Raw genomic sequence first — 26948 nt, forward strand, 5'->3', positions numbered from 1 at the left:
ATAGAAAGGAAAGAATACTGGCTAAATATTGGAGAAGAAGAAGAGGGAAGGAGGAGAAAGAAGAGGAAGGAGAAGGATGGTGACAAGGATGATGATGTACAGCTCATGACTACTCCTCCACTTTACAAAAGAGCACTGTAGCTTCCATCTCAGTACCCATCTGAACATTAGGCTTTTAACGAACACTTTTTTCCTTCATTTTAAAAGTACATATGTAATTTATGCCACAAGGGAGAAAAAGTTCAGAGAAACCAAGAACAGAAGGAAAAAAAAGTCATCACCCAGGACAGCTACTTCTACCATACTTAGTCTATCACCTTCAAGAACACATCCTATAGAGCTGGAGGGAAGGGTCAGTGGTTAAGCATGCTTGCTGCTCTTGCAGAGGACTTGATGCCCAGCACCCATGTTGAGTACCATACAACCCACCAGTTCCCAGGAATCTGACACTCTCTTCTGAACACTGCAGGTATCTGCACTTTGATGTACACAAACCCACAAACAGATGCACACAGATACACATAATTAAATCTTGAGCCATAGATGCAGGAGCTGTGGGAGTAGAAGGATTTTAAGTATTATAAGAGCCGTAAATCCTGCTGGGAAAATCTCCCTTAGAAATGGCTGCATAAACAGGATAGGAACAATGGGAGCATCCATGAACATGTCAACATGGAAGGAGGAAAGGTTTGTGGGGGTCCCACCCCTAGACAAAGAACTACAGGCAACAAATGACTGCAGGGAGGAAGAGAATTGGTCCCTCCCAGTGATGAGTCACCCACATCAGTTATTCAGTTATTATCCTAAAAAGGATATACACACAAAGACCAAACATGGACTCAGCAGGTTGCATTTATATACACTTGTGGGCATACATATGTATGTACGCATGTAACAATAATCAAAGAAAAAGAGGCGATCAGCTTGAAAGTCGGGGGAGCAGGAGAGGGGTTTGAGGGAGGGAGCTGGAGCAGGGAAAGGGAAGGGGAAAGTGATGGGGTTCTATTTCAATTAGGAACATATTTAAAAAGAAAACAAACCTTAAAAAAAAAGAAAGCATTTCCCACGTAGCAACATACAGTTGCACAGCAAAAGTTTCCTGACTGTCTTTAACAAAAATGGAGTAACTGGAGAGTACTGCTCTCTGATTAATTTTCCCCGTTGAATAATTCATCATGTATAACCTAGGTGAGGCTTTGTTTTGAAGAAAGTTCAACCCTTGGGAGCTGCAACTGAGGGTGTCAAAAGCAACTGACCTGGACAACCAGCCCATGTAAGCCACAGGTCAATTTTCCTTCTCGGAAGCTCCAGGTCTGGGTTGTGCTGCGCCTGCGGTCTGGCTTTCTCAGCATCAGTGGCTCATATCTGGACAGAGACACACAATGAATCCTCTGGGTCCAAGTCTGAGCTCTGCCCCTCTGCCTGCCAGCGCCCCCTCCCTGCAATCCAAGGGGATCCTGGTTGAGCCTCAACATGAGGAAAGTCAAAAGAACAGAATGGCGATGCACAACACAGGTGTTACAGTCTCACAGGACAAGCCATCTTATAGTTTGGGAGCAGCTAGCTGCTGAATAGTAAAAATCTTCTCGACTGTCTCTACTGTTCTATTTCTAAATACTTTTACTCTGTGTCTGAACTTACACATTTTTGAACTCACAGAGATTGGTCTGCCTTAGCCTCTCAAGTGCTGGGATTAGAGGTGTGCACCACCACTGCCCGACAAATTAACTCTTCTTGAAAGACAACAAATTATTAGAAAAACTTAAGAACAAAAACTGTTCACGCCAGGCGGTGGTGGCGCACGCCTTTAATCCCAGCACTTGGGGGGCAGAGGCAGGCGGATCTGGGGGGGGGGGGACCTGTTCACTTTTAGGAAGCAAGCTGAGACTGGAATTCTCAGTAAAGTAAATATTCATTTTCTATAAAAGATCTTATTATTTGATCTTTAACACTTATATGGGTACTGTCACAATAATTTTTAAAATTAAATGATATCTGAGAATTTGACAGGCATCAGCCATTAAGAAAAAAAAATACAAAATAAAATACAAATTTTCATGAGGGTTAACAGAACTCTTCTTTTGAGGGGTGAATTTCCTGGGTCTGAATTTGAAGGTAATGAGCTTGACTAGGAAGTTACCCATCAGATTACCTGTTGTCTGTCACAGCGGCCAGGCCAGCAATATCTAGGATGGCAGATCCCTCGATGGAGCGTGTAGCTGATGGCTTGTTGGGGTTGTGAGGAACTGCAGAGCCCTCGTGAGCCAGCATTCCTGAGCCCGTCATCCTCCAGAGCTGAGAGCGCTTTCCTGGTTCCTGACAGGCAAATACACATAGATGTGGCCAGAGCTAGCTCTGTTTCTCACACGCCCCCTCTAAAGGCCAAGGAGGTTCTCCAGTTGGAACTAGACTTGTATGTTTTCCACATCATAGAAATATGCAACTAAAGATTTCATTATTGTGAATTTCTAGTTAGACTTAGATGAAGTATGCTAAACTCTTTCATCTTTTATTTTTATTTTTTATTTGTGTGTGTGTGTATGTGTATGTTGAATGCAAGCATGTGTGTCCAATGGTGCACGTGTGTGGAAATCTGTAACAATTCTCAGGAGTTGGTCATGAGATCTGGGACTCAAACTCAGGTCATCAGGTTTATGTGACAAACCCTGAGCCCATTTGCTAAAGTCCTAAACCAAGCAGTCAAAATTTCTAAGGGGTGCAGATTTTTGAGTAAGTATTCTTCAAAAGAGATGGCTTTATGGTTAAGAGCTCTGTGCTCTTGCAGAGGACCCTGTTACTTCCCAGCACCCACGTCAGGCAGTGGCTCACAGCTGGTTGTAACTTCAGCTCTAGGCAGAGATCTAATGATCTTTTCTGGATTCCACAGGCAAAGCACTGATAAGTGCACATACCCACACACAGACATGCACATGTACGAATAATTGAAAACAATTTTTGAAACTTAGGTACCTAGTATTTTTCCTTTAAAAAAAAACAAAAACAAAAAAACAGAAGCCAATGACTGGGTCATCTCTTCCCTAGCTATATCGCCATGGTTACCACTGTTCCATATGATGACTTCAGAGGTCTTTAGCCCAGAGGAGAGTCTAATTTTACCAAGAATTTACACGTCAGCACCCTGTCTCTGGCATTTCTGTAAACTGCCAGAGCAGGGACAGCAACAGCCCTCACTACTTCCAATGCTTATCTCAATATTTACAAACTGATTACAACTAATCATTAATTTGGCTGTACTTAAAGGTTATTTTCAGTTGATTGCTTCTAATTTTCAATGCATTTTCTTTGCTAGAACTTAAATACTGCAATTAGGCTTCCAGGTCAGTCAAGGAAGTTTATTGAAGCCATTATCTGCTACAAGTAATAACACCAATTGAGAACCTGCTGCAGGTCAGGCCTTGGTCTGAGGGATTTAGGTACAGTAACTCATTTAACCATGAAAACAATCCAACAAGATACATGCTGTCACTGTCCTTACAGATGAAGAAGTTATGGCTTAGTGAGAAGAAGTAACTTCCCCACGTTGTCACAACTAGTGAGCAGAGCGACCAACTGGACCTGTCCTCTCTGGAGCCCACTTAACTGTTATATAATAGTGTGGCCTCCATAACACGGCCACGGAGTCCCACTGCAGGGACACCTTTCCCAAGCTGCAACTCTCAGGGTCACACACTTCCAGGATGTAGGAGCTTTACCACAGCAGTGGACACTTCTGGCTCCCCCCACTACTCATTCACATGCTACACACAGGCCAGAGAGATAGTTTTTTGCATTCTACAATTTTTTTTCAAGTGCTAAGAATTGAAACCAGGGCTGGGCAGTGTTCTTCTGCTGAGCTACATCCACAGTCCTGCATTCTACATCCGACACAGTAGAAACCAAAGGGTATAATATAAACGTCAAAGTCAAGATGCCAGGACCCGAGACCTAGCTGCACAGTCAGAAGGTGAGCTAGTTTACAACCTGGTAACAGGGATGAGGCACCTAAGCTCTCAGAGCCTACTTTCTGACCTGTCAAATAAGCAAACTAAACTACCTCTTCTGTTCTTGTGGTAAATGTAATAAACACAGGTGCTCAGTATAAGCCTGGAAAAGCTGTGGCTTCATAACTATGTGCTATGCTATTACCCCCACATCTCTGGCACAGCACTTCATGTACATTATCTTAGATAAGCGATTCTCAACCCATGGGTTGCGACCCCTTGGTGGAGAGGGTGTCAAAGGGCACTTTCACACCAGTTGCATAGCAAATATCCTGCATATCAGATATTTACATTACGATTTGTAACAATCACAAAATCACAGTTATGAAGCAACAACAAAATAATTTTATGGTTGGGGGGTCACCACAACATGAGGAACTGTATTAAAGGGTAGCAGCATTAGGAAGGTTGAGAACCTCTGTCTTAGATGGTTCCTTTAAAACCCCCAGGAAGTCTGTAAACAAAAAAAAATGCAGCTCAGGAGGAGTGAGAAAACTAGCCTCAAACTAGACCAGCACCCTGTTCTTCCTGCTGGAACCACTGCCTGTGCCCATAAGATCAAAGTCAGCCTCAATCTCTAGACGCAGCTCCCACAGCCTTGCCTATGTTCACATCTGCCCACAAAACCAGCCAGCACAGGAAGTCCCTCAGATGCCTGAGGCTCAGTCAGGGCCCACTTACCCAGTGAAGGAAGCTGGCCTGCAGGGACTTACCTGTCCTAAGCTGGAAACAATCTGAACTCCTTTAAAAAATGGAGACACATCATCTTTCCTGGGGTACCTTTTTCCTCTTCCCTAATAATTTAGTCCTAAACCTTTAGATGTGAATGAGGAAGGAAGGAAGGAAGAAATTCAAGGGTGGAACGTGTTCAGAGTACCCTTGACTATTAGAAATATGTCCAGATCTGCATTCGCTCAAAGGGAAACCCATTACAAACCAGCTACATTATGCCACGGGCAGCGATGTGCACTAATGCAAACACAGGCCTCCATTAGGGCTCTTGGTTAGATGCAGCATTTGAATCACAGACTCTACAGGTCTATGTGTTCCAAATGACAACTCTGTGTGTGGTCTTCTTCCCCTAAGAGTTACTGCTGCATCTCCATGGTCCCTAACTTCGGTCATCTTTCAGTTTCAACTACTTACTATCACTTTTCCTGCCATTTATTAAGATCTTTGATGGAATTTTTTTCTTCCCAAATCTAGGCCATCTAACAGAAATACTTTCCTATACACATGGGCGTGGCTTGCTTTTCTTACACTAATTTATCAGAGAAAATAAAGAGGGGTACTTGTCAGTGTGACATTTTTCTTTAGTTCAGTGTGAGATGACAAAAGAAGTGGTAGAAAAGAAAAACAAAATAAAAACCACAAACCACAGATTCAGGACTATCTTCTCTCCAGAAGGACCTGGAGCTAAGAAGGCTTGGGACCCAGCAGCTAGCATGAATACAGTGGATACAGTGGGAACACAACCCCAAAGCCTCCAGGCTCCTGGCCCATTTCTTCCAGTGCCAGAGACGCTGGACCAGATGAGCCTGAGCCTCCAAGTCTTGTCACCAGCTGACAAGTTCTTACCTTCTTTTTTAGGATGACTCTCTGCGTCTTTGGGGACACATCCAAGACAAGTTCTGCACAGGTAACTGCCTTGTGGGAAGCCACAGGCCTGCCTTTCCCCTCCTGCAAACTAAGATGAAATAAATGAGTGTGCATGCACATGTGTACACACACACACACACACACACACACACACACACACACACACACACACACACAAGCAAAGCATAAATCTCCATTAACAAACAGTTGGCCCATGCCTTTCATCTCGGCACTTAGGAAACTGAAGTAGGAAGAGAACCTCAGTTATACAGAAGAGACTGTCTCAAAACAGACAGACAAACAGAAACCATGAAATATAGAAGAAAAAGCCTGACAAGACACAGGCTTAGAGCTATCCTTACCCCTACACAATTTTAGGATTCATTTGTAAAAACGCAAAACTCTGGCATTTTTCCCTCTCCCCATAATTTCAGTTGCACAACATTAAGACATGAAATAACAGCCATGAATCTTCAAAGCAGTGTGTGTGTGTGTGTGTGTGTGTGTGTGTGTGTGTGTGTGTGTGTAAGTAAACCCAGGGCAGATGCCAAGGGCACTGACATGCAGAGTATCAGCATCATTGCACTCCCAAGTCTTGGCAAGAAATTGAAGTCCTTTTAGGATGAAAAGAATGGGCCAATAGTCACCTTCTCCCAGTTCAAGCCTGTGGTGCTTCCCTGTGGCTCAAAAAACTCAAGCTTTATGGAATGTTGGCTCAGCTGGGGTGTTTTTTATATTATTATTACTATTATTATTTGTGTGGGATATTGCGGGTTGTATGTACATGGTCGGGTAAACCCATCTATATGCATGCATTGGAGGTCAGAGGTCGACACGGGGTATCCACCTCTACCACTCTGCACTTTATTATTTGAGACAGGGTCCCTTTCTGGACCTGGGACTCACTGTTTCAGTTAAGTTGCTTGGCCAGCAAGGTCTAGGACCTGCCCATCTCTGCCCACAGTGCTGGGGTTACTAACACTGGCCACTGCACTTAGCTTTCCACATGAGTACTGGAATCCAAACTGAGGAAATGACACTTGTGAATAAAGTACTGTACCCACTGGGCCATTCTCCAGCCTCTCACCTTGGAGTATATGCATAATGCTTGAATAATGTTAAACTGAGATCACTTGCCTGCTTCCTCAATCCTTACTATTACAAAAAGTACTGATGAGTTCTGTTAAAAATTAGTCATCTGGACATCAAAAGTATATGAGAGAAAAGTGAAACAAAACTTAACAAATTACATTTCACAGAAATGAAAGAAACTTTGTTCTTTAAATGATATCTTCAAAACAAAAATCCAGGCAGTGCACGCCTTTAATCCCAGCACTTGGGAGGCAGAGGCAGGTGGATATCTTTGAGTTTAAGGCCAGCCTGGTCTACAAAGCAAGTTCCAGGACAGGCTCTAAAACTACACAGAGAAACCCTGTCTCAGAAGAGAAAAAAAAAAGTCAAAGCCAATCCACAGCATGGGAAAACAATCTGCAAGGCTGAGATGCCTGCCAACTAACAGACACAGACAGACAGACAGACAAGCAAAGACACAACACGGAGCATTTCCCAGACTCACGCAGACTAAATGAATTTCATAAAAGCAGAGTCACACGTGGCAATGTGGCTGAACCTAAAACATTACACTAAGTAAAAGATGCCAGACAGAGGTCACTAGGGTAATCTGGACTGCAGGGACTACCCAGTTAACCAAGCCCAAAGGAATAGGAAACAGATCAGTGGTCTGGTGAGGTCTGGGAGGAGGGGAATGACTGTGCCAGTGGAGGCTCTTTTAGAGACAACAAAAATGTTTTGGTGAAATCAGCAAAGTGATGGTCAACAGCATCAAAAATGTGCTAAATGCACTAACTATTCAGTTTGAAATGGTTAATTTTCTGTTACATGAACCTGACCTCAAAAAAAAAAAATTAAGAAAAAACCTTATTTCTTCTCCATTATTAATTCTTCCAAGAATGCACACCAATAGCATCAATCAGGTATACCCTAAAAACTGGTTCCAACTCCTAGAATCCCAAAAGGGCCTGGGTTTTTCTATACTGGGGTTTCCAAGAGCTTCTCTCCCACCCTGCTCCATGCACTCACCCTCTGAGCTCATGGTCCCCATTAGGACTCTCCCTTTAAAGAGCTCAGTGGCTGCTGGAACTTAGAGAAAACTAGGAGCAAGTGGGACTAACAACCAGATAGAACTGGTTTCTCAGGCACTAGCCCTTAAGAAGGTCACACTGGTCAGTGCCATAGGAACAACCCACAAACAAACCTTACCAGCCCAATGTCAAGACAAACACTGGAGGAATTCAAGATTCAGGAAGAGACTTGTCGTCAGGGTTTTTCAATGCTAGGCCCAGTCCCTGGGGAGGTTTTTAAAGAAGGAAGAGTTGCCAATGGGGGAGGAGGGGAAGCTATCATACAACTTTAATCCCAGCATTTGGGAGGCAGAGGAAGGCAGATCTCTGTGAGTTTGAGACCAGCCTGGTCTACAAAGTGAGTTCCATGTCAGGACTGTTACACAGAGAAACCCTGTCTAAGGGAAAAAAAAAAACAAAAACAAAAACAAAAAACAGTCGAGGCTTTGGGGAAATCTAGCTATAACAGATGAGGATGTAGACTAGACTCTAAAGGCAGACCCTGATCCTGGGGTTTGGTAAAGAAGAGATTGGTTGTGACTTGTCTCCTTAGAAACTGCTTAAAATTTAAAACCAGTAAATAGTTAAATACTCTGCTTTACATGAACAGTAATTAAGTCCAGAATTACCCAGAGAACGTGTACGTGGCAGCAATGTAAATGAAATTTTCGTAGTACAACTGTCGGTTATTCTGGAAGTCGTTCATGTTGCAGTTGATCTCCGAGGAGCCTGCCCCCTTAACGGTCAGCGTGATGAAGGGTGGGAGGGCGGGCTCATCCCAGGCGTAATCCAGTGACGTCATGGGCTTCACCTCAGTCCGCAGCCTGGGTTCAGCTACACCATGCTGAGTGAAGACAACAGGAACCTAGAGGGCAGAGGACTTTGTTCAGGGGCAGTGTTCCGGGGAAATTGAGCCAGCCAGCCGAGGTGGAAGCTCCCATCTTCCCAGATGAATACTCTACAGGGAATGATGACCAGTAAGGAGACAATGCTTTTGTAACCATCACAGGGCTTCTAAAAGGCCCACTGCTGAAAGGCAAAGACCACAGCCAACTGGAAACAGAGTGTCCAGCAGCTCAAACTGTTTATTACTGCAGCTCCAGGAAATACAACAGGTGAATCTTTATAGGTACCAATACATAATACACCCACATAAACAAAAATGTAAAAACAATTAATCTTAAAAATAAAAATTTGGCCGGGTGGTGGTGGCGCACGCCTGTAATCCCAACACTCGGGAGGCAGAGCCAGGTGGATCTCTGTGAGTTCGAGGCCAGCCTGGGCTACAGAGCTAGTCCAGGACAGGCTCCAAAGCTACACAGAGAAACCCTGTCTTGAAAAACCAAAAATAAATAAATAAATAAATAAATAAGTAAGTAAATAAATAATAAATAAATAAATAAATAAATAAATAAATAAATAAATAAATAAATAAATAAAAATTTGAAGAGGCTTTGCCAAAACATCCAAGGCAGCAATTCCACTGTTCCAATGGTGTCTTTGCTACTCTCTCCCTGTGCATGTCTGAACATGGAAGGAATAGGGGTCTGGACATTAGCTACAGAAAGTCTTATATTCTATGACACATAATTGGAAGGAATAACTTAAAATGGAATCTATGGGCCAGGGAGATGGCTCAGCAGATAACGGTATGTGTTGCCAAGCCTGATGACCTAAGTTCGATCCCCCAGGAACCCCCTGCTGGAAGAAAACCAGCTCCAGAACCTTGTCCTTTGGCCTTACCATGTCCACTATGGCACTCACTCACACAGCCAAACACACAAGAAAATAAAAACCAGAACCTCATGGTCTCCATTTAACATTTAGGATTACACAGATGCCCACTGAAATTGAGCAACAGCAGTGTACCCACTCAACCCCTACTGATCAATCTGGTTCCTCTCTCTGCCTGTATAGCACATCTACAGATAGCACCAAATTCTTAGTCAAAAATAAGCTTTGGGGGCAGAAAGTTTACTTCAATCTGGATGAGGCAGCTTAGTGACCGTAATAATCGGCAGAAGTGGCTGGAAAGATGGTTCAGTGGTTAAAAGCATTTGCTCACAGCACTCATATGGTGACTCGCAACCATCCATAACTCTAGTTCCAAGGGATCTAATACCCTCTTCTGAACTCTGAAGACACCAGGCATAGATGCAGACACACATAAACATGCAGACAAAATGCTCAGACACATGAAATAAATTAGGAAATCTAAAAATAATAACAATACCAGCTGAAACCACCTCTTAAGAGTATGGGTTTCAGAGCCACAGAGCTTCAGTGAGTGTCCACCATAATCTTCCACCCTGCCCATGTGAGCAGCCAGCCCTCAAAAACACAAGGTACCTTGGAAAAGTTGTCAATTCTGAAAGGAGGTGGTAACTGGTCTGTGTCACTAAAGGAGATCCTGTATGTAGCTCCTCGGAGAGTAATTTCCACTCGGAGGAAGAAGCATTTTCCCAGGGTGTCCCTGTAGAACAATGAGCAAAGGTCACATTAAAAGGAGCAGGCTAGGGCTGGAGAGATGGCTCAGAGGTTGAGAGCACTGACTGCTCTTCCAGAGGTCCTGAGTTCAACTCCCAGCAACCACATGGTGGCTCACAACCATCTGTAATGAGATCTGGTGCCCTCTTCTGGTCATACATGCTGTATACAAAATAAATAAATAAATCTTTAAAAAAAAAAAAAAAAAGGAGCAGGCTAGAGAGATGGCTCAGTGGACAGAGCAGGAACTCTAGTTCCAAGAGGATCTGATGTCTTCTGAGTTCCGAGGGCACCAGGAACACACTCAATACATAAACATGCCTGCACTCAAACACTCATGCACATAAAGTAAATCTTTTTTTTTTTAAATTTATTTATTTATTATGTATACAGTGCACATATCCCTGCAAGCCAGAAGAGGGCACCAGATCTCATTACAAATGGTTGTGAGCCACCATGTGGTTGCTGGGAATTGAACTCAGGACCTTTGGAAGAGCAAGCAGTGCTCTTAACCTCTGAGCCATTTCTCCAGCCCCCAGTAAAAGTAAATCTTAAAAAACAAAGGAGGCCACTGACTGCAGTCCCTCTGCTCCTCAGTCACAACACTGAGGCAGCCAAGGATGCTGGCAGCTGCAGCCTACTGCGTGGTCTCTGAGCACACTTAGAAAGCAGAAGGGCTGGAGAGACGGCTCAGCAGGTAAGATACATACAGCTCTTGAGAAGGACCATAGTTCAGTCCCAATACCCACATAGGCTCACAGCTACCTAAAATTCCAGGTCCAGGGAATCAAAGGACCATTCAGGCCTCCTCAGACACGTGCACTCACACCACACATACCCACACAGAGACACATGCGCATACATATAATTAAGATTAAAGTTTTTAAAACTTAGAAAGTAGAAACATAGCACAAAATGGTGATTTCCTACTTGTCTCTCCAGCTGATATTCTTCTATGAACACCTGTGAAAGGAGTGGTGTGGGAGCCCACAAAGATTCCAACTTTAACTCAAGGTCAGAGTCAGAATTTATATTACTCCCCAAGGCTGCATAATAGTGTGCAAAGGCATGGTTACCAGTTGTCTTATACTTCAAGGCCTAATCACAAGGTGCTTTGCCATGGGGCATGGTTACCAGGTGTTTTTAAGGGTCTACATTTGGCTGTACATTGTGCTTTAATCTTGAAAGGGGGAAGTCTTTTGCCTCTCCCCTTACTAGTGTATAAAAAGCTCATCATGAATAAACTCAAAGCTGCTGGGTATTGACCCAGGGCCCTCCCGAAGCTACCCTGTGTCTCTACCTTTTTTTCTTCGTCTACTTTTATATTTCCTATCTAGCATTTCTAAATTCCTCGCTGCCCCCTTCAAGGGAACCTTTGATAGGGGCTGGCCCCCAACACTGGACCCTGACAGGGTGGGATGTAGTTCAGACATTTAAGGACATTCTCAGGTACATACTGAGTTCCAGGCCAGCCTAGGCTACATGAGACCCTTGGGAAAGAAGCACATGTGTTGTATTGTGTGTTTACGTGCACTGTATTAAGATACATTACTAGAGGAAAGAAAAACCTTGTTTTTACAGAAGAATATCAATTAACAAATGAAGAAATTAAAAAAAATCACCATTTCCAATCCCTGATATAATAAATAATTCCAGTTACGTTAAAGGTTTGGTGAAACAGAATAATGGACTGCAAATGATCCCTCAATAGATTAGTCCTCTTTACAAGGATGGAAAGGTGACTTTGCAGCAGAGGGAGCAGGTGGGCACCATGGTAGGTACCACGACAGCCAAATGATGATCAAACCACACCAGTAACAAGATCAATGTGTCACAGGCCTTCTGATGTGACTCAAGGAGAAACACACATCACATAAGCTAGAACTATCCACACAAAGGACTGACCTAATCTATACACAGGACACTAGCACCCAAATACAGAAAAAAACACATTCTACAAGACCACAGGAGCAACTGGCAAACAAACACCACTGGCTCATGGCCAAAAAGGGAGAGCTGCACCAGCTCTCCACTACAGGAGTAAGAGCATCTGCAGCTGCATTAGACAAGTGACCGCTGAGCGGACCCCAAATCTGAGAGAGTGGGCTGCAGTGAAGGAAAACACACTCGTTCATCCTGTGACAGAGATTACTTACTAGAAAGCACTGTGCTGGTACTAGATTCCTTGCATGTGTATTAATGGTATCATAGTTACAGTATTATTATTTGTTTTAAAAACAAAGATAATTCCCTAGATACATATCATTATTTGTGGTAAGGGCTGGATTACTACAGCTCAAGTATCACGATGACCTTGACTTACTTTCCAATGGTTCAGCAAAATGTGCCCACATATGCTCAACCCATAGAGCAGGTGTGGGAAGGGATAGAAAGAGGCAGAAGTAGGACTTAGCAAAATGCTGACATCAGTGGAGGTACGAGATGGAAGAGAATCCCTGTACTGCTCCTGTGACTTTTCATTCAAATTGTTTCCAGATGAAAAATTGGGGAAAGGAAAAGAAATGGGTGGCACCAGTCTCTCAGTAGCTTAGATTACACACTCAAGCCATTTTTAAAGGATTAACACTAGGCACACAGTCATCACCTTCCCTTGCACCCGGCCCTCACCTTTTTTTAAAGTAATCATGTAATTCCAGCCTAAGGAATGACTCCCAACAGCATGTTTTTAGCAGAAATAGAAAAGAAGAACCATAAAATTCCTATGGATCTCAAGAATTCTGAACAAAAGAGCCACCCAAACCAAATTAAAGGTCTCCTCTCCCACTGCCTCATTTCAAAAGGTACAGCAATCAACACTAGTACTGGGCATGCAGACAGGTCAGTAGGAAGTCCAGAAACAAACCCTTATATGTAGAGCCAAATGCCTTCCAACAACCAATGCTGCTGGAGAAGCAGAACATCCACATGCCAAGCGAGAAGTGGCCCTCACAGTTCTTGGTTAACACAAAGGTTAACTCAAAGCAGACCAGACCCAAAAGAGCTGAGACTATAAAACCCTTAAGCAAACAAAAGAGAACAGTCTCATGGCACTGGGTTTGACAACTGTTTCTGGGATGCATTATCAAAAGCAACCAAAGTACCAATAAACTGGATTAAACAACAACAAAGCTATCCCAGAAGGCAATCAGCAGCATGAAAAGGCAGAAGAGGAGATTTGCAAATCATATACCTGGTCAGGACTAACATGCAAAAGAACAACAGCCAGTTCCAATAACCCAGTTCAAACGTAGGCAAAGGATCCAGTGAAGACAAACAAGCACATGAAATGATCATTGGAGAAATGTGAACCAGAGCTACAGTGAGGGCTGGGCTTAGCTCAGTAGCTGAGGACCTATTGGCATTTATGAGAACTTGGGGGCTCAATACCCAGTAGCCCAGAGACGACCCACAGTGAGATTCCCCACTCACTGTTATTAGGACAGCTACTATAGATACCCCCAACAGCAAATGGAAAGTATTGGTAAAGCTGTGGAAAACTGGAGCCCCCAGCCACAGCGCACAGGAAAATAAAATGCCATAATCCTAACAAAACACAGCATAGCACAAACTTGCAAGATTAAAAATGATAAAGCCAATGACCTACACCTATGACCTATGCCTACAATCCTGGCCACTCAGGAAGCTGAACTGGGGAGACTATTGGAGCTCCCAGTTTAATACTATCCTGGACAACACAGTAAGACCTCAAATTAAAGAAAAAAATAAAAATAAAACAGCTGGGCTTGGTGGCACACACTTTTACTCCCAGAACTCAGAGGCAGAGGGGCAAGCAGATCTCTATGAGTTCAAGGCCAGCCTGGTCTATATAGCAAATTCCGGGCCAGCCAAGGCTACAGAGTAAGACCCCATCTTTAAAAAAAAAAAAAAAAAAAAAAAAAAAAAGATCCAACAATGACATTCCTGGATCTATATACAAATGAATTGGAGCCAGGGTCTGGAGAGCACATGTGCACACCTGTGTTCACAGTAGGAACTAAAAGGCAAAAGCATCAGTAGATGAATAAACAAAACGTGGAACAGACATGGGAGGCTACTCAGCCTTAAAGAAGGAAATGTTGACCCATGCTACATGGATGAACCTTAAAGGATATTATCCTAAGTAAAATAAGACAGTAATGAAAAGATAAATATATGTTCTTGAGTAATCAAATTTCTAGATATGCCATGTAGAATGGGTGCTGCCAAGGGCTGAGGCAAGGGAAATAGGGAGTTACATAACTGGTGGAGAGTCTGAGTTTTACAGGACATGAAGCTCTAAGCTCTCTGGGCATCTATGTGAGTGTGCACTGGCTGCTCAAGGGTATGCAGCAATGTGAATGCACACTGGCTGCTCATGGATGTGCAACATGAGTGAGCACTGGCTGCTTATGGGTGTGAAGCAATGTGAGTGCACACTGGCTGCTCATGGATGTGCAACAATATGAGTGAGCACTGGCTGCTCAAGGATGTGCAGCAATGTGAGTGTGCACTGGCTGCTCAAGGATGTGCAGCAATGTGAGTGTGCATTGGCTGCTCATGGATGTGCAGCAATGTGAGTGTGCATTGGCTGCTTATGAATGTGCGGCAATGTGAGTGTGCGTTGGCTGCTCATGGATGTGCAGCAATGTGAGTGTGCATTGGCTACTCAAGGATGTGCAGCAATGTGAGTGTGCATTGGCTACTCAAGGATGTGCAGCAATGTGAGTGTGCACTGGCTGGTCAAGGATGTGCAGCAATGTGAGTGTGCATTGGCTGCTTAAGGATGTGCAGCAATGTGAGTGTGCACTGGCTGGTCAAGGATGTGTGAGGGAGGCACAAAGGCTCCTGTGTTCACAGATAAGCACTTGGGAAACCAGGAATGTTAAACACACAGGACTGTTTCTTCAAAGGGAAGGATGAATAATCTGTTATCTACCAGAAAGCTGGGAGCAGACATGGTTAATAGCCTGGTGACCTTTGCACTATGTGGCTGAGACCACAATGGATTCCCCGCCCCCGCCCCGTCCCAGATCCTTATCATGAGGTTGTCAATCTATAGAACTTATCTTTATGGAAAAGGTCACATTTTCTTTATGAAGTTTCAATGTATTCACATATTAAGCTTTATTGTGCAAATGGATTGAATTAATTATCAACAGGAAAATTTTCACCAAATTGTGCTGTGCTTAAATATGCTAAAATAAACTAGTTGGGAGTAGTTTCAACTAACACCAGCTATTAAGTCATGTTGAACAGTACTACCTTCTTGCCTCCCACTCTGCTGGCTTTGGTGGTCACAGAGACCCCTGCAGGTGTACAGCAATATGAATATGCACTGGCTATTCAAGGGCACGATCAGTAAGGGTGAGCACTGGAGCCAGAAAGTTTAAAGTCAAGTTGGACAACCCAGCAAAAAAAAACTCTAGCCTCAAGAAAACAAAACAAAACCCCCCCAAAAAAACTGTTGTTGTTTGATGGGGCTAGCTAGGAATGTGCTCAGTGACAATACTTGCTTAGCATGTACAATACATTCTAGATTCAATTGCAAACAAAAATAAACAATAATAATAACAATTAAAGCATGTGATGAAGCAGGAAGGAAATTAAGTCATCCTGAGCTAGCTGAGGCTGAATTTGGTTGATTTTTCTAACAAGGAACTGAGGGTCATTGGGGTGAGCAAAGAAGATGTGATGTTTAGACCTGTCAACTTGACACAATCAAAAATCACCTGGGAAGAAAGTCTAATTGACGGATAATCTCATATTGGGTTGGCCAGTGGCTCTGTCAGGGACTATTTTAATTTAGTTAATCAATATGAGAAGAGCTAACCCATGGTGGTAGCTCCATTTCCTAGGCAAAGGGTCCTGAACTGTCTGACACTGGGGAAATGGAGCTAAGCACATTTGATAAGCAAGTGTACATGCATGCATTCATTTCTTCCTCTCTGCTCATGACTGTGGATGTGATGTGACTAGCTGACTGAGGTTCCAGCCTTGACCTCTCCGCTATGTTGGACTATATATCACCTGAAAGTATAAACTGAAATAAACCCCTTTCTCCCTCCAGTTGTTGTTTTGTTTTGTTTTTGGTCAGAGTATTTTATCATGGTAACAGAAATGAAACTAGAACAGAAGGCCAGATAGCTTACCAGAACAACATCAGATGCGAGAAGGACGTTCAAATGCACAAGACTAAACAAAGACAGTTAACAACAGTAGTACCATCTGAACACAGAACAGCAGCTTCAAGTTACAGGCAGTCACTCTGGACTTCACATGCCCGAAGACCACAGAACTGTATTCTTCACTTAGGGCTGCTGACATCTTCTGCAACTCATCTAATCAAAACGCTCACTTCCCTGGGATTTTAAAAGTTCTAAGAACTGGATCTGAGCCAGAAATTCACAAGCCAACCTCACAAAGAGTGAAATGGGCTGTCATATATATGCACGTATGCTATATACTATATTATTAACATGCCTCAAATAAAGCTGGTTTGTCTCATTCCAAACTCACCTCATGTTGATATGGAAGGAATTATTCTTGTTGACTTCAAAGCCTCCAGACCAAATGCAATTGGGAACGTCCATCAGCCTGACACACAACAGCTGATCGTAGTCATTGCGCGGCCAGTGGAACACCACACTGGAACCAGGCAAGGTGGAAATGTAGCCATTAGGGTTGGCTGTTCCCTAAAATACACAGATCACGGGCTTTAGTCACGTCACTCAATACCTGACCAAGTCATATACAATTCTTGCTGGGTCCCTACTCTGAGCCCTATCCTACACAGGAACTGTTAGGTCACTCACAACATAAAACCCACAGTCTTGAGGAGAAGTGAGTCTTGACATTAAACGTCCCATTAAAAAACAAGCTCTGGCCATTCTTCAAAGCAAACTGCTTACCTGTCCCCGAGCAAATTCCCTTTGTGCAAATGCAAGCTTGTGAGATGATTTATTATCTAACAGGTAACGGGGGGCAAAGATGACCATACAAGTGTCAATATAGCGACCTCGGCCTTTCTTGACATCAATACCTACAAATGACAAGAACCATTTCATTGATTAATCATGACAGAAAATTCTAGGTCTAACAGAAATAAGTAGCCTTCATAATTCCTTAGTTCTTGTAAGCAACACGCATGTCACCTGGAAAGTGTACGAAGCCTTTCAAGAATGGAATGGAAACATCAGTTGTTCACAATATATTATTCCTTATACCCATTTAGTCTTTAGGAAGTCCTGGGGGGTGGGTGGCAAGATGTCTTAGTAGGTAAAGGCACTTACCACCAAGTCTGACAACCTGATTTTGATCCCTAGAACCCACATTGCTCAGTCCTACAAGTTGTCCTCTGACCTCTACACATGTACCATGGCATACATGCAAGCATGCACAAAATAAGTAAGTAAAGGTTAAAAAGTCTCAGGGGCAGTGCCAATGTCCCTTTAATTCCTAGTCTCTTTACCATGTATACACCACTATAATAACAGCTAAGACACACGGGTGTTTTGGTCACACATAGCTTAGCTGTCTATTCATGAAACTAACCGCTAAAATGAGACTTACACTTGGGACACAAACTTCCCCCTGAGAACCTGCCTTTGTTAAAGGTTAAATGGAAACCTTAGACTACTTAGTTGGATTCTATGCCAACCTGAACCCAATTGAGCGCTCTCTAGCTAGAACCTTCTCCAGCAATTTTAGTCTACTGTCCAATAATCCAACTCATACACGATGCTAGGATTTATTTATTCATTAAAAAATAGGCCTTCCCTATTTATTACAAACCAGAAACACACACACACACACACACACACACACACACACACACACACACACACACACACATCACTCTGTGAGAAAGAAATCTCAAAATAATAAGTTTCACATAAAGACAAATGAAGTCACACTGAGTTACCTGGTAAAATCTGATGACAATTTTAAAAAATACAATACTCAGTGGGATGACTCACTCATTTGCTATGACAATAAATAAGTAAGTCCAAAGCTCTGTGCTGAGTTCTGGCTATACAATAATTAAATACTTACACCCAAAGTAATAAAAATAACAATCCTGATACTTATTGACTCCTTCATGCATGTTAGGCCCTTTACACTTAATTCTCATCATCACCCCTCTGGAATAAGGGTACTAATCACTTCCACTGCATAGCTGAGGGAGCTAAGGCATGGGAAATGGAGTCACCTGCTCTAGCTCATGCAGCTGTAGACAAGGCTAGGGGTTCAGCCCAGGCACCTCGCAAGAGCCAGGACCCTGCGCAGTTACAAGTACCACAACCTACTGACTCTTTAACGTGCTTCAACTGGCTCGAGAAGTCAGCTGATTTCAAAAGACTGACACTCTCTAGAGACTGTCTCTGGGAACTCTTACCTGAGAAGTACACATGGCTCTAGGGTGATGGAAAACCCCTCCACACTTTTCTTCTGAGACAAGAAGAAAAGTTTTACTTGCCAGAAATCAACAGGGTCAGAGTCAGCAGATCTTAGTTAATATGAAGTCCACTTCAAAAGCCGTGCTTAATTTGGAAGCACAAAGAGTCACCTAGACCAGCACAGACATCCTATTTTTAGAGAAGGTGAGCTTTATGTTTCCCTTCTATCCTAGTTTATCCTGGCAGACCCTCAATATTCGAGCTGAGATAAAAATACACAGAATCCATCTTTTTCGAGGTGCATGTCCCTGGCTTTTCTGTTGGGGACTGTGCTGTAAACATTCCCAAGAGGAAGCTGGTTGTATGCACCAGGGCAGTTCACATATTGACAACACATACACAAATGTTACAAACCCAAGGACTTTTAGGATCCTGTCTTGGCCCATCCCTTTTGCCCCTTCACTCAGAAGAAGGACAGCACTCAGAAGACAGGCCAATGGGAACACTTTCCTAGCACACACATGTACAGATACTGCAAGGTTACACATGCATTTACAATTTACACCTGCATACACAGCTACACATGCATGCACATTTACACATGTGCTCACTGCTCCTCTTGCTTGCCTGCCTCAACTCTGTGGCTTTCAGCAAGAGCTGTGTTAAAAGGAGTAACTTCCATTCCTTTCCCTTCCCAAATCAAGCTTCCAGCCAACCTGGGTAGCTTGTTTTGGAAAACAAATTAAGGGCAAGACAGGCCAGCAGAAAGCCACGCCAATTCAAGGGGTGGAGCAGACAAATGTAAGTAGAATACTCTTTTCAGCTCAAATAAAGCTGGTTTCTTTTTCAAATCTTTATGTCCACTATAAAAAAGAGCTTGAATGGGAGCATGAATACAAATCCAGGTTAAATAATCTGAAAAGGAAACTACACTTGGATAATTCTGCTCTTCAGAAATCTCAAATAGGGCGGCCAAGATGACTCAGCAGCTATAGATAACTTGCCTCCAAGATAACCTCAGTTCAATTCCCAGGATCCACATGATGGAAGGAAAGAACCAACTCTTGCAAGCTGTATTCTACATGAACATGCACATGCTCATACACAAAGCATACAAACAATAATTAAATGATTTTTACAAAAAGAACTCAAGATTAAACTACCCCACTACTCTGTAGGATTCAGGGTAAACCATACTATCATGGTTCTCCCTCCTACAACGTGACTGTCTAGACCAACACTGCACAACACTCTAGAGAATCCTACGATCTTCTCAGTCCCCTTGGGCACTACATGCACATGGTACACATCCTGACAGGCAGGTGAAACACCCATACAAAGAAAATAAAATAAATCTTAAAAAGAATTTGAATAAAATGAAAAATTGATGGCTCCCTTAGTTACACAACTGCTGTGGGATGGTCTGTATGTCAAGTGTGTTGCTGATTGGTCAATAAATCACTGATTGGCCAGTGGCCAGGCAGGAAGTATAGGCGGGAAAAGGAGAGAATAAAGCTGGGAAGTGGAAGGCTGAGTCAGAGACACTGCCAGCCGCCACGATGACAAACAGCCTGTGAAGATGCAGGTAAGCCACGAGCCACGTGGCAAGGTATAGATTTATGGAAATGGATTAATTTAAGCTGTAAGAACAGTTAGCATGAAGCCTGCCACGGCCATACAGTTTGTAAGCAATATAAGTCTCTGTGTTTACTTGGTTGGGTCTGAGCGGCTGTGGGACTGGCAGGTGAGAGAGATTTGTCCTGACTGTGGGCCAGGCAGGAAAACTCTAGCTACACACAACCATCCTCAGAAGCGTGCACTCAGGTGCTCAGTGGCTGCTTATGGCTTGGGCTACTGTGCTGGGCGATGTGCATGAGAAAACTTCCAGCATTACAGAAAGTTCTACAGGACCCAGGACCAAGCAGTTTTAGGTTAAACATGGCTGTAAAGTCCCTGGAAATGATTTACTACAAGGACACAATGCTAACACATAAAACATGAGGAATACTTAGTCCAACTGACCCTGTGCCTTCAGGAAATGCTCCACATGTCCTCAGGTGGCACTGAGAGACATGGGTATAGAACCCTCCCTGACATACCCAGGAAGACAAGTTGGGGACTTGATACCCCCAGGTACATTTTACTGTATTTCCTGCCTCAAATTCACACACCACTGTCCTCCTGCCTCTGACCCAAGCCTCCCATCTGCATCTGGACTGTCACTCAAGCTCTCCACTTCAGATGAACTCTTCTTACCTGCTCATGGTTTCTAAGTTTGAATGAATGTGTGGGAACACTTGGAGGATGAAAGTGCTCTAAGTGTGTCTATTATTCCCCTGAAAAAAAGGGGTTTGTCAGAGAACGTATCTACGTAGATACAATCTAGCATTCAGAGAAGGATATATGACCACCACCAAATCAGAAAACCTGCTCTTGTTGCCATGCCAACATGCATGGCTGGTTTATTCATGCAGGCCTAAGGTCTTTGGCCAAGGGTCCCAATCTGCCCGCCCTCAGCCCCAAACATGACCCACCAATGTTGTAGATGAGCCCTGGGCGGTTTCCTTGCTGGATGACTTTCAAAGCTCGAACACCACTACCACCATCCAGGGAGAAGCCCTGACACCAGCCTGGCATGCCTTCTGGATGAATCCCTCTTCCAATTCTCATGGTGCAGCTGTGGTGGGAGAAGGGCAAACATATACACATCCATCCACAACAGATTGCAAATAAGGAAACACTGTGGCTGCCACCTGCTTAGGTCTCTCACACTGACTCTCAACCTTACCTCCTGTTTACCCCAAACACAGCAAGACAGTTAACCCCAGAGGTAGCCACAGCACAGCAGTGGGTGAATGACTGAGATCTGCAGCTAATCACTTTGGTAGAAAACCCTAGAATTCTCCATAAGCTTATCACATGCCATAATCTCTACCATTTCCTTAAAATCCAAAGCTGCTTTTTTTTTTGTTGTTGTTGTTTTGAGACAGGGTTTCTCTGTGTAGCTTTGCGCCTTTCCTGGAACTCACTTGGTAGCCCAGGCTGGCCTCGAACTCACAGAGATCCATCTGTCTCTGCCTCCCGAGTGCTGGGATTAAAGGTATGCGCCACCGCCGCCCGGCGTTAAAACCCAAAGATTTAAGAAAACCCCCTGAGAAAATACTGTAAAGCGAGGCAGCTGGTGGGGTATCTTTCTAAGAACCAGTATGATCACAATGGTAAGAGCACTGATTAGGTGGCTGGAGTCTCATCATAGAACCTGGAAAAAGACTCCAGAATGTGTGTTCCAGCTCTGCCACTAACACTCAATATGGCCTTGGGCAGGTACCTCTGCCTCTGTGCCTCAGTTTCCTCATCTTAAGATTTAATAGTTTTTCCTGCCCTCCCTAAACCACTGGAGGTTAAGGAGAATGCAATGAGATGGTCTACATGAAACCCTTTGAGAAGTGTGACTTCCACAGGTAAACCAAACTGTGACAAATGCCAAGTCTTAGAGCTCAGACTGCCACGAGAGAGAGAGAGAGAGAGAGAGAGAGAGAGAGAGAGAGAGAGAGAGAGAGACTGAGACGACTGGATATATCACATGTCTGAAATTTGAGTGTTGCATTCAAAGAACCATCTAGGGCTTATTTTATCAAATAAATAAGAGTTTCATAGTTGCATTTTGCCTGGCTATGTCTCCTCTGACAGCCTGAGCTCTGACTAACTGTAACCTTACACTAGACTCAGGCTGGCCATGACAGCCTATCTCCTCCCTAATGTCACTCACTGCTCTCCAGGTCTCAAAGCTGCCATGATAAGCACATCATGTGCACTGAAGTGCACCGGGGTCACCTCACAGTGTCCACTAAAGTGCATTGGGACTGCCACACAATATCCACTGCACTGCACTGGGACCACCTCACAGTGTCCACTGCACTGCACTGGGACCACCTTACAGTGTCCACTGGAGTGCACTGGGACCACCTCACAGTGTCCACTGCACTGAACTGGAACCGCCTCAGTGTCCACTGGAGTGTACTGGAACTGCCTCACAGTGTCCACTGCACTGAACTGGAACCGCCTCAGTGTCCACTGGAGTGTACTGGAACTGCCTCACAGTGTCCACTTCACTGAACTGGAACCACCTCACAGTGTCCACTGGAGTGTACTGGAACCGCCTCACAGTGTCCACTGAAGTGCACTGGGACTGCCTCACAGTGTCTACTACACTGAACAGGGGCCGCCTCACAGTGTCCACTGGAGTGCACTGGGACTGCCTCACAGTGTCCACTACACTGAACAGGGGCCGCCTCACAGTGTCCACTGGAGTGTACTGGAACCACCTCACAGTGTCCACTGGAGTGTACTGGAACCGCCTCACAGTGTCCACTGAAGTATACTGGAACCACCTCACAGTGTCCACTGGAGTGCACTGGGACCGCCTCACAGTGTCCACTGGAGTGCACTGGGACTGCCTCACAGTGTCCACTGGAGTGCACTGGAACCACCTCACAGTGTCCACTGGAGTGTACTGGAACCGCCTCACAGTGTCCACTGAAGTGCACTGGAACCGCCTCACAGTGTCCACTGAAGTGCACTGGGACTGCCTCACAGTGTCCACTGCACTGAACTGGGGCCGCCTCACAGTGTCCACTGGAGTGTACTGGGACCACCTCACAGTGTCCACTGGAGTGCACTGGGACTGCCTCACAGTGTCCACTGCACTGAACTGGAACCACCTCACAGTGTCCACTGGAGTGTACTGGGGTCACCTCACAGTGTCCACTGGAGTGTACTGGGACCGTCTCACAGTGTCCACAGCACTGAACTGGGGCCACCTCACAGTGTTCACTGGAATGCACTGAGACAGCCTTTCTGTGAGGTTTCAGCAGCGCCCTACAGAAGGTGGTAAGAAATACAAGACATACCAATTTATCTTTAGATTGGGGCTGTAAACTCCTGAGGAAAACTGAATGCAAAAACCAACAAAAGTGGATTAATGTCCCTACATGCCTTAAAAGACACCTCACTTAACCTCACAACTGCTCCTCCACCCCCACTTCCATGAATTTGAAGATGGTATAACATCACATTTGGGATTTCAAAACCTCCCACAAACAATCTCAGCAGGATTCACGGGCTGAAGATTTCACCAAGGACAACCTATCTCCTCCCTAATGCCACTCACTCCTCTCCAGGTCTCAAAGCTGCTAGCAGAAGGGAGATGGCAGTAAAGAGAAGGGGGTGCCCACTTTCTCTTCCTTGGCACAGTTACAAATAAGACTCCTACTTCAATAAAATAAAATTACCTTTCATTGCAAACTCACAAATGGTTTATTCTCCATATCAAATAACATATAACTCGGGTTAAAAAAAAGAATGCCATTAAGACAGGGCTCCACTGTTGCCAAGTCAGGCCTGCGGCCTGCAGGACAGTCCTGCTTACACTGACACAGGTAGAGTCAAGCCTTGCTGATTCCCCCCAGCTAGCTCACTGGCCCGCCCACCCACCCACACTCACAGGTTTGGCTGCTCTTTGTCCGCATAGCAGAACAGGAGAGGGCTCAGGCTCCGGGCCAACTCATGCTCCTCGAACTGGCCTGCAGCATCTGTCTTTGCATTGTCCTGTCTGAAGATCAGTGGTAACCCTTTAGGAAGGAGGGAAAAGTTTATAACGTTCCCACCCAGTCTCCCCATGAAACATGCAAACAGCAAAAGGGAGAAAGCACCTCGGGGAAAGCAAAGGGAGGGAGTTTGTCAGGGCGCAGCCCATTGTCTACAGGAACCTAAATGGGCAGCTTGACTCTGGTGAGACAGTAGGGACGACTGGGCAGCAGAGCAGACTTCTGAAGTAATGTCTGTCTGCACTGGCTCCAGTTGGTCAGCTGAGCAAAGACATTCAAATGCCCATGTCAAAGGTCTACCTGGATGCTCTCCGGGTATACCTGTTTTGTTGATTAGCCAATATGGTGCGGAAATGAAGATCTTTAAGGATCCTTCTGCACGACAGGCAATGCGGATGGTGAGGTTCAGCTGCCGCCGGTTGACATCATAGAGTCTCATTCTGACCATGTAGTTCTGGGTCCCAGGTGGGATGAGCAATTCTTTACAGAGTGGAAAGTTCTCCAGTGACACCCCTAAAGGAACAAAGCATTGATTTTTCTGGACCTGCACTTGAGTTTGTCAAAAACAGCCTACAACAAAACTAAACTGGAGTCCTTTTAGAGAGATCCCTGAGGATGTCCGTGGTAGAAAGCTCAAGGCTACTTTCATCTTGTTGGATGGGAACAAATATGAAGCAACCAGAGCCCAAGAGATCCATTAAGAAGTCTGTGTTGTAGCATATTCTTTTAACTAGGCAAAGATGTGTTACATTTGTTTATGCTGCAGAATATCTCTAACTGTATAAAGGTGTGTGATTTTTGTTTATGCTCTGTTTGTTTAATTATGTAAAGATGTGTTTCACCTTGCCTGCCTAAGGCACCTGATTGGTCTAATAAAAAGCTGAACAGCCAATAGCTAGGCAGGAGAAAGGATTGGCAGGGCTGGTGGGCAGAGAGAATAAATAGGAGGAGAATCTAGGCTCAAAAGAGAAGAGAAGGAGAGAAAGAGAGACATGCCCAGGAAAAAAGTCAGGCAGATACCAGCCAGACGTAGAGAATCAATGAAAGTAGGATATACAGAAACCAAAAGGTAGATAAAGAGAAAAAGGTTAATTTTTTTTTAAAGATTTATTTATTTACTATAGTATACCGCATGTCAGATCTCATTAGAGATGGTTGTGAGCCACCATGTGGTTGCTGGGAATTGAACTCAGGACCTCTGGAAGAGCAGCCAGTGCTCTTAACCGCTGAGCCATCTCTCCAGCCCAAAAAAGGTTAATTTAAGTTAAAAGAGCTAGTCAGAAATGAGCTAAGTTAGGCTGAGCATTCAAACTAATAATAAGTCTCTGTGTCATAATTTGGGAGCTGGTTGGTGACCCAAAAGAAAAGCCTAGAACAGATTTGAACAGCAAGATGAACATGTGTGGTTTTCTTTGTTTTGTTGTTTTTTGTTTTTAATGACAGAGTTTCTCTGTGTGTCCCTGGCTGTCCTGGAACTCACTCTGTAGACTAGGCTGGCCTCAGACTCAGAGAAATCCTCCTACCTCTGCCTCCCAAGTGCTGGGACTAAAGGCGTGTACCACCACCGCCCAAAGTTTACTATTCAAATCCTAGAGTTCCTTGAAGGCCCCAGTAAAGCTATGGTTAGTGACATCCACTTGGTATTTGAAGTGCAGTTATTCTCTACCCTGACCCTTACAAAGGAAAGTTACTTGGTACAATAAGCATTGCAACTTCTATTTCTGCATCAATAAAATGGGCCAAACAAGTGCTACTGTAAGGATTACATGAGGGCATAGATAGAGTCTGCCTTCTTCCTGAAGGGATGAGTGCACACAAACACTTGCCTCTCCCCATTCTACAGCTGGGAACATGCACAGTTTGAAATGATGGAATCACTCCCTATACCCGCACACAAGAAAAAGGGCTCTGTTGACTGCTGCCTGGTTGAGTCCTTGGCTCTGAGTTGGTTCAATGAGATATCACATGCAACTTGATTTCTCCAAGGGGCTTAGAACGCTCACAAAATACTCCCTGGTATTTTTCACAGCATTACTACAAATAATTTTAGGGCAGCCTTACCCAGTTCAATATTCTGAGATGTATCAGCCGTGGGGAGAGCTGCCTCTTTGCCAGGTTTAAGGGTCCCATTAATTGGCATTCCTTTCACATAGAAGTCAAGTTCACAAGGCAGCAAGTTGCAGATGACCACTGTTGGTAGGAGATATATGGTATGCCCAGGCTGTCTGAAAATCTGTTTTGCACTATCAGAAAATATGTTTGAGGGCATGTAATCTGGATAATTCTCTTTCTTTATGGCCACACAAAACCTGTGAAGACAAAACAGTATGAAAAACATCAGACTGAATTAAGAACTGGAATTTGTTTCCCCTTAGCTGAATGACAGTTCGGGTCAGCCAGATAGCTGTGTAACCCTTGATAAAAATATATGTACTGAGATGTGGCATACAGTAAAATGTATAGGTTTACTGGCATTTAATGGGTTTGGGCCATTATGTGCTCCTGTGTAACCATCACTCCATACAAGTTAAAGACTATTTTACCCTCAAAGGGCCTTCACTAATTTTCCAAACAGTTTGTTCTCCCGGCCATTCAAGAAGCCCTTGTCTTGAACTCCATACAAATGGGGTCACACAGTACACACTACTCCGTGCTGGTCTTTTTCTTGCTAACAGAATTTATGCATGGTGTTGCACACTTGGTATTTTAGTTCCACTCCACTGCTGTGATAACACACTC

General features: G+C 44.1%; 1 protein-coding gene across 5 annotated transcripts in view; it reads right to left on the reverse strand.

Annotated features, from left to right (window-relative positions):
* Window positions 1-26948, reverse strand: part of Vps13d (vacuolar protein sorting 13 homolog D) — a 240380-nt gene that overhangs the window by 96604 nt on the left and 116828 nt on the right. For all 5 annotated transcript variants that reach the window (XM_052718547.1, XM_052718546.1, XM_052718545.1 and 2 more), the window contains 11 exons: window positions 26271-26518; window positions 24531-24722; window positions 24107-24233; window positions 21138-21280; window positions 17116-17246; window positions 16724-16899; window positions 10091-10214; window positions 8371-8606; window positions 5580-5688; window positions 2153-2316; window positions 1257-1365 (listed from right to left, as the gene is read on the reverse strand). In XM_052718547.1, coding sequence (XP_052574507.1) covers window positions 1257-1365; window positions 2153-2316; window positions 5580-5688; window positions 8371-8606; window positions 10091-10214; window positions 16724-16899; window positions 17116-17246; window positions 21138-21280; window positions 24107-24233; window positions 24531-24722; window positions 26271-26518 — 1759 coding nt within the window. The remainder of the gene's footprint in view (window positions 1-1256; window positions 1366-2152; window positions 2317-5579; window positions 5689-8370; window positions 8607-10090; window positions 10215-16723; window positions 16900-17115; window positions 17247-21137; window positions 21281-24106; window positions 24234-24530; window positions 24723-26270; window positions 26519-26948) is intronic.

The sequence above is a fragment of the Peromyscus californicus genome, unplaced genomic scaffold (assembly GCF_007827085.1).
Source record: "Peromyscus californicus insignis strain IS unplaced genomic scaffold, ASM782708v3 Scaffold_5__1_contigs__length_169319896, whole genome shotgun sequence".
Lineage (NCBI taxonomy): Eukaryota > Metazoa > Chordata > Mammalia > Rodentia > Cricetidae > Peromyscus > Peromyscus californicus.